The sequence below is a fragment of the Sceloporus undulatus genome, chromosome 2 (assembly GCF_019175285.1).
Source record: "Sceloporus undulatus isolate JIND9_A2432 ecotype Alabama chromosome 2, SceUnd_v1.1, whole genome shotgun sequence".
Taxonomy (NCBI): Eukaryota; Metazoa; Chordata; class Lepidosauria; order Squamata; family Phrynosomatidae; genus Sceloporus; species Sceloporus undulatus.
Window position 1 is genome coordinate 2,770,585 of NC_056523.1, and position 8,276 is coordinate 2,778,860.

General features: G+C 42.7%; 1 protein-coding gene across 1 annotated transcript in view; it reads right to left on the reverse strand.

The window, feature by feature from the left end:
* LOC121923013 (zinc finger protein 239-like) overlaps positions 1 to 6,508 on the reverse strand; it is an 8,112-nt gene extending 1,604 nt beyond the window's left edge. The window contains exons 1-2 of the mRNA XM_042453093.1: positions 6,157 to 6,508; positions 4,549 to 4,669 (exon numbers count right to left, since the gene is read on the reverse strand). Of these exons, the coding sequence (XP_042309027.1) occupies positions 4,549 to 4,669; positions 6,157 to 6,192 (157 nt within the window). The 5' untranslated portion in view covers positions 6,193 to 6,508. The remainder of the gene's footprint in view (positions 1 to 4,548; positions 4,670 to 6,156) is intronic.
* Positions 6,509 to 8,276: the final 1,768 nt, after the last annotated feature.

Consider the following 8,276-nt stretch of genomic DNA (forward strand, 5'->3'; position numbering starts at 1 on the left):
TTTCCTAATCACAGGTGGTTGAACTGGATGGTACCGTGTGGTCTCTTCCAACTATACTATTTTATGATTCAGATTTAGGTAAAAGCAATCACTGTAGGTCCTGAAGGTCTAGAAAAAAGCCCACAGGAAAGAGACAGCCATTACAAACAGATTTCATTGGATTTTGGATTTACAACTCTGTGATTTTTATTTATATAACCGCTATCCAAAGACATAGCGGTGAACAGACAAGTCAGTAATTAGCAAGTAAGCTAATTTGCCCCAACAGTCTGGGTACTCATTTTACTCCCTCCTCGGAAGGATGCAAGCCGAGTCGAGCTTGAGCCTTTTGCTGGTCTTGAACTCGCAACCTTGTGGTCTTGAGTGAAGCTGCAGACAGGCATTTAACCACTGCGCCCCAGGCTCCATTTGATTCTATGAAATCCCAGCCCTGTGACTGCTGCGGAATAGTCTACGATCTGGGCATGCAGTCTTATACTACCCCAGACTTTCCTAGCATATTGTAATTCTAATAAGTAAGGCCTTCTCATGTCTCATGCTGTGGACAAATCAGAACAGCCCTCATAGAATCAGAGTTGGAAGAGACCTCAAGGGCAATCCAGTCCATCCCCTGCCATGCAGGAATACACAATCAAATAGAATAGCAATACATTCTATACCGCATATCAGTGCACTTAATACTCCTTATCTTTACAATGTGAAGCTAATTGCCCCCAACAAGCTGGGTACTAATTTTAGACCTTGGATCAATGCAAGCCTGAGTTTGAGCCGAGCCCCTGGCTGGTACTGAACTCACACCCAGGTTTGTGTAAATGGCTGCAGGTACAGGCATTGTAACCATTACACCACTAGGACTCTTCAATCTTAGCATGCGTTAGGAATAGTATCTTATATATTTGCCAGAAGACCAATGAAAAAAAGGTAACAGAAGAGGTTCAAAGTTCTTTTTTAATGCAGTCAAAACCAAGGGATGGTCTCCTGGTAAAAATTATATGAGGTGCTAAATGGGACTCATACCTTAGAAGTAGGAAGGATATCTAAGGTTTGCTTACTTGGCTGCACAGTATATATATACCCTTCCACACATAGTCTTGTTAAGTCAGGGGTCCCCCTCCTATATTGAAATGCATAGATATAGGATGGGGTACACTGGCTTAACGAGACTATGTGTGAAAGGGATCTAGAGTCCTAGTAAACCACAAGTTTGAACATAGAGACTAGAATACAAAACAATGGATGCAGCTACAGGAAAAAAAGATTAAACCCAACATTAGGAGAAACCTCTTGACAGTAAGAGCTGTTCACAGGAATACACTCTCCAAAGTGTGGTGGAGTCTCCTTCTTTAGAGTCTTTAAACAGAGGCTTGATGGCCATGCTGGGGATGGATGCTTTTGTATTTTCCTGCATGGCAGGTTATTGGACGGAAAATGGCCCTTGTGGTCTCTTCCAAGTCTATTTCTTTTATATTTTATGATACAGTGGTACCCGGGATACGAAAGCACCGCGTTACGAATTTCCGGGATACGAAAAAATTCAAGGAAAAAACTGTTCCGGTTACGTTTTTTTTTCGGGTTACGAAAAAATTTTTTGGTGCTTTTCGGCGCTTTTTCGCACGAAACGCGGCTTCCAGCGCTAGCGCCTGGCTTTTCGGTTTGCGAAAGATTTAAGGTTACGAAGGGCGCGCGGAACGAATTATTTCGTACCCGGGGTACCACTGTATGTTTTAGACTAAATATTTAATATGTTTAATCATATTTGTTTTGTCATGAATTTTAAACACATTTTACTAAGCCATTAAAAATACATTTATTTGCACTTAGTTATATCCCACTGTTCATTTAATGTTTTTTTCCCCCAATATGGAATGCTTACATTTTTGTGTAAGGTGTATATAATAGTTGGGGTGTTTTGGTTGGTTTTTGTTGTAGTTTTTGTCATTGTTTGCCTTAGGTTGTTAACTGTAATAAAGGCTTTGACTTGACTGAATCAAGCATCTTCAACAGATGGCCATCCAACCCTGTTAAAAGACCTGCAAAGGAGGAGACTCCACCACACTCTGAGGAGTGTTTTCCACGTTGAACAGCTCTTACTTTCATGATGTTCTTCCTAAAATTTATGTAGTTTTGTATCTATTGCTCCGTGGCCTAGTCTCTGGAGCGGCAGAAAACATGCTATGAACCAAATAGGCTTCAATGGTTTTAGAAGACAGAATCTAGATTAACTGTTTTTCACCAAACACTTCTACTTTCTCTCCTCAGTGTGAAATAATCTGATGCCTTAAAAGGGTGAATCTTGCCAAAAAAATGTCCACATGCTGGCACTATATGGTTTTTACTCCTGTGGATCCTAGTGTCTCTCAAGGTGGACTTCCAGCAAAACATTTTCCACACTGATGCATCTGTAAGGTTTCTCTCTTGTGTGGATCTCTGATGAGTCACAGAGATGATTTGTCAGCAAAACTTTTTCCACACTTCCTGGCATTGTATGGTTTTCTCCTGTATGGACTCTCTCATGAGTGATAAGGTGTGACTTCTCAGCAAAACGTTTCCACAGTACTGGCATTTCATATGGTTTCTCTCCTGTTAGGACTCTATGATGATCACAAGATCTGACTTTCTAGACAAAACATTTCCCACACTGCTGGCACTGTAGGGTTTCCCCCTGGACTCTCTGTGTAGTGAAAGGTGTGAATTGTCAGCAAAACATTTCCCACAGTAGTGGCATTCATATGGTTTTCCCCTGTAGGACCTTTGATGCCTCAAAAGGACTGACCTGTGAGCAAAACATTTCCACACAGCTGGCATTTGTAGGTTTCTCTCCTTGTGTGGATTCTCAAGTGAGTGTCAAGATGGGAATTTCGAGAAAAACATTTTCCACAATGCTGGCATTTGTAAGGTTTATCTCCTGTGTGAACTCTCTGATGCATTCCAAAGAACTGACTTCTGGAGCAAAACATTCCCACACTGCTGGCATCTGTAGGATTCTCTCCTGTGTGGACTTTCAAGTGAATGTCGAGGTGTGAATCCGAGCAAAGCATTTCCCACAAAGCTGGCATTTGTAAGGTTCTCTCCTGTGTGGACTTTCGATGCCTCAAAGAACTGACTTGTGAGCAAAACATTGTTCGCACTGCTGACATCTGAATGGTTTCCTCCCGTGTGGACTCTGAGGGGACTTTCAAGGTGTGACTTCTTAGCAAAACGTTTCCCCCACACTGCTGGCATTGGAGGTTCCTCCTGTGTGGAACCTGAAATCAAAAGGTCTCCTATAAGTACAAGGACAGACAAGATTGAATATTGGCGTTCAAGAGGAAGGACCTCTGAAAGTAACAATGGAGCTAAGCAAGCTCAAGAAGAAAAAGAAACATCAGAAAAAAGAGCCTTTCCCTCTCTCCACAAGGGATCCACAGTTGCTAAATGGAACTCCTTTACAGGCCGGCCCATCTGTATGGGGCCATCATAGGCCTGAAAATATACAAATTTCAACCAGTTTGCACAAGTTCACTCAAACCAATAATTTAAAATTTTCAGGTTCGCAGCTGCCTGTCAATATATGATGCACCCTGTGTGTGTGTGTGTGTGTGTATTTGTGTGTGTGTGTGTGTGTGTGTAAAACTGGAGGGTGGGGAAAAGAGATGAGAATGAGATGCTGAAGGTGAGATGATAAAGTGATACAGAAGGGCATGATGGCAGGTGGGAAAATTGATGAGGGGAGGAAGATGTGAAGAGTGATCAGGCATGCAGGAGCAAGAAGGGTGGAGAAGGAAAGCAAAGCATAGCAAAGCTGGAGGCATGAGCTGATTCACCTGCAGGAGAAGCTTCCAACTGAGTAAGTCTGTTAAAACTGAAAAGGGGCAGGATGTGTATGCAGACAAATGGTGTGGTGTTTAATTGAGAGAGGGAGGGAAGTGAGACTGTTAACACTGGACAAGTGGTACTGTTGCTTTTGGGATGGGGAGCGGGGAAGAACATACATCTATCTTTGTGCTTGTCGGGAGTTTTGCTTGTGTGTGTGCATATATGCTCATCCTCATCAGGGTTTTTGTCTACACAAACATGTACACATTTGAGGGGGGGGGGAATTTTCAATAACGCAACTGGACCTGAAGACCAAGCACTTCCTTTGAAACTATAAGATGCAGATGGGCAAGTGTTGGAGATTAGGGGGCCACACTGGACCCCAAGAAAATCTCAGGGGGCATTCTCCATTGTACTTCCTGAAAAAAATTGAAAAATACCTTGCTCCTAAATATCCTCCAACTTCCCTTAGCTGTTTTAGGAGGCCCTTCTCCCAGGAGGAAGTTGGTGGCCTAAAAGGGCCAAAGGAGGGCCCAAAACTTTGCAAAATTGCCCTGGGATGTGTTGAGGGCGTTTGACGAGGGGGAAAAAACCCTTTAACAGCCATGATTTATACCTACAAAATTCTAGGATTGGCAGTTTAGGGAGACGCGTTTAGACTCTTCGACTGAAGAGCCCTAGTGCTGCACTAAATTACAAATCCAAAGATTCCACAGGATTCCATAGGACGGGCAGTGGGTACATGTTCCTTACCCAGGGAAGACACATTCTCATAGTTTTCCATCATGACATCCTTGTACAAAGATCTTTGGTTCTCATCCAGCAGATCCCATTCCTCCTCTGTGAAATACACAGCCACATCCTCAAAGGTCACCTTTGAGAGAAAGAGAAAAAGAGAGTAAGAGAAAACAGCCCTCATCCAAAGAGAAACTTCTCAGATGTGGAGGAAAACAAATACTTAAATATTCCCTCATCTCTTTCTATTAACTCCTTGCACCTTGAATAGCACATGAGGAAGGAAAAAAGGTTACATACTGGCTCCCTGATGAGCTAGCTTTCTCATATAAAAGGCAATTTTATTTAACAAGTAGCAGATTTTCCACATAGATCCTCCCAATCTGCATTACTAGCTGGAATGTGTCCAGGGCAGCATTGCCCAATCTAGTGTCCTCTATATATTTCAGCTATTTGGACACATTAGTCAAATTATTTTGGCAATGAAGACAGAGAGCACCACAAGCATCTCCTCCCATTCCTGGCAGTAAAAATGAAAGAACAAGAAATCAAATACATAGCAGTTGCTGCCTTTCATGAGTCAGCCGCCTCCCTCCACCAAAGAGATGGCACCAGCTCTGCCTTAACAGCCATGGATTCAATGCTAATGCAAGGACAGAGCCTTCCTGTTTCCTGCATCTTGAAGAATAGTGCATGAGGGAAAAGACAAGCTTACAGACCTGCTTCTCAACTTTCTCATGGGAAGGGAGATTTAATATAGTACATGAGAGTTCTTCCACATATGTCTTCCAGACATCCATTACTAATTAGCATTTATTGTGTCCTGCAGATGTTTGGGATTTACAGTTCCTTAAGTTCCAGTTGTTACATTAGTGGAACTATTTTGGCAGATAAAGCAGAGAATCCCAAAAGGATCTCTTTCCATTCCTGGCAGTAAAAATACGAGAGCACAAATGCATCTGAGGAAGTAAACTGAAGTCCACAAAAGCTCATGTTGCCAATTTTTATCTTTCAGTTAGTCTCAAAGGTGCTAAAAGATCTCTCTACGAACTAATTAAACAGTTAGAAATGGCTGTTTCTCACGAGCCTCAAAGCCAGCAGCCTGTGTCTTCTGCCTCCCTCCACCAAAATGGGAACACCAAACCTGCCCAAGAGCAATGGATTCAGTGCTAACATGGACAGGTTTGGTGTCCCCATTTTTGTGGAGGGAGGCAGCAGACCTAGACTGCTGACTTTGAGATGCATGAGAAACAGCTATTTCTACATGTTTAATTAGTTGTGCTTACATTTTTACGGCCAGAAATGGGAAGAGATCCTTCTGGGATTCTCTGCTTTACCTGCCAAAATAGTTCCACTAATGTAACAACTGGAAGCCCCATTGACATGACAGGCTGAACCCTGTCCCACATCTAGCCCTGATTCGCAGTTACTGCAGGATAGAGATGGCATCTGGCCACCCAACACACGCCAGATTGTCAAATCAAGGATTTAATTAATGGGAGGGAGAACTGAACAACACTCTGGGAGAGGGAAATCCTTCTGCCCTTTGTATCAACATTTTCAGACCCTCTATCGCAGAAGCCTCCCAGTGACTCCATCACAAAGGAGAAAGAGGTGAAGGTTAACCTGTTCCAATGGCATCTTTCCTGCAGTTTCTTCCATGGAGGAGGAATTCAGTGGAGACTCTCCTCGCTCCCTGTTTGGAGACCAGGCAGGCCTATCCTGGACCTCTGGCTACCTGCAGAATGTACAGAAGAAGCTGTTTCACATGTGCATACATTTAGATGGTTTTCTATAGACCACCAATAGGACAACTAGATATTGCAAATTAGAGAGCTAATCAAGCCTGTACTTTCCCTAGAAGACAAAGTGATGACATGGAAAAGAGCACACTATAGATAGACTTGTTTTCTGCTGCTCCAGAGAACAGGACCCGGAACAATGGATGCAAGCTACAGGAAAAGAGATTCCACCTGAACATTAGGAGGAACTTCCTGACAGTAAGGGCTGTTCGACAGTGGAATGCACTCCTTCCTCGGAGGGTGATAGAGTCTCCTTCCTTGGAGGTCTTTAAACAGAGGCTGGATGGCCATCTGTCAGGGATGCTTTGATTTGGATTTCCTGCATGGCAGAAGGGGGTTGGACTGGATGGCCCTCGTGGTCTCTTCCAACTCTATGATTCTATGACTCACGGAAGCCACAATGCCACTTATGTGAAAGTCAGAATAAGGTTTTTATACAGCTTTTAAATACATTTTACTATTTCAATGCATAAACTTTTAAAATTATTTATTTTTTAAAAACTTTATACCTTTTTAATTCTTTTGTGTTGTTTTAAATTTTACTGTTTTAAATTTGCCGTTTACTGCCTTGAGAATTTGGAGAAAGTTGAGATATAAGCTAATAATAATAATAAAGTGCAAAAGCAGTTTGTGTTCTTAGGGCTCCATCTGGTGGCAGTGAATTCCACAGTCTACTCATGTGCTGGGAGAAGAGGGCTCTCTTTTCTCCTTCACTAGATCCCAGTTTCTTCCTACATTGTGGGATGCAGGCAGTGGATTCGGAGACGAAATCAGAAGCAAGAAGGCACCCCTCGCACGCAGAAGGAAAGAGAAAGAATTTCTAGGCGGAAAAGAGAGCAGACTTATAGATTTATATGTTTGTAATCAATTCATGTGAGAGCAAGAGGCAATCAAGTCTACTGAAAATCCATATACATAAGAGATTTAAACATATACAATATTATTAAAGAATTAACAAATTTAAAAGGGGATTGCCACAAAACTCTCTTCCTGTTTTAAGATATAGCTTTCCTTTCTAACATCCCAGCTCTCCCATACTGCAGAAATAAAGCAGTTTGCTACCACTTTAACTGCCATGGCTCCATCCTACAGAATCTTGGGATTTCTAATTTCGTTGGATATTTAGCGTGGTCTGTCAAAGAGCTTTGGTGCCTCACCAAACTACAAATCCCATGGACTCTGTAGGACAGTGTCATGGCAGTTAAAAGTGGTGTCAAACTGCTTTATTTCTGCAGTGTAGGGTGAACTCTTGGTACCCTCCTAATAATTGTGTCTTCCACAGAAAAGTATTACTGAAATATTTATAAACGTATCAGTTCTGTTCCCCCCAGGAACAGCCTGGAAGTCCCAGCTAGCAGCCTTCTGGGGGAAAGCAGTCCTCTGAGTATGCACAGAGTGCTCTGACTGAGGCAAGAAGGGGAGGGAAACAACTGAGATGCACCCAGGAAAGGATTGCTTTACAACAAAACTCTCTTCCTATTTTAAGATCTAGTTTGAATTTATATGAACATTTCTAACAGTATCACACCACTTTTAGCTGTCATGGCTCTATCTCACAGACTGCTGGAATTTGTAATATGGGGAAGTATTCAGCCAGGCCTGTCAGGGAACTCTAGTGCCTCACTAAACTACAAATCCCTGGATTCTGTAGGACAGATCTGTGGCAGTTAAAGGGATGTCAAAGCGCTTTATTTCTGCAGTGTGGATACACCCCTCGTTATCCTCCCAATATAAGACACTTCAGTCACATCTATTTCTAACTAATGACTTCAGTAACAGTGTGGGTTACACCCTAAGGCCAGGGGGGAAGGCAAAAAGGGAATCTGGAGCCTGGAGGAGGCAGAAAGATGGGGCAGGTGTGATGGTTGCATTGGGAGGTTTTTTTCTAGTGGTGGTGGTGTTGAGAGTTGGGTGAAGAGCATAAAATATCCCCTATTTCCCCCC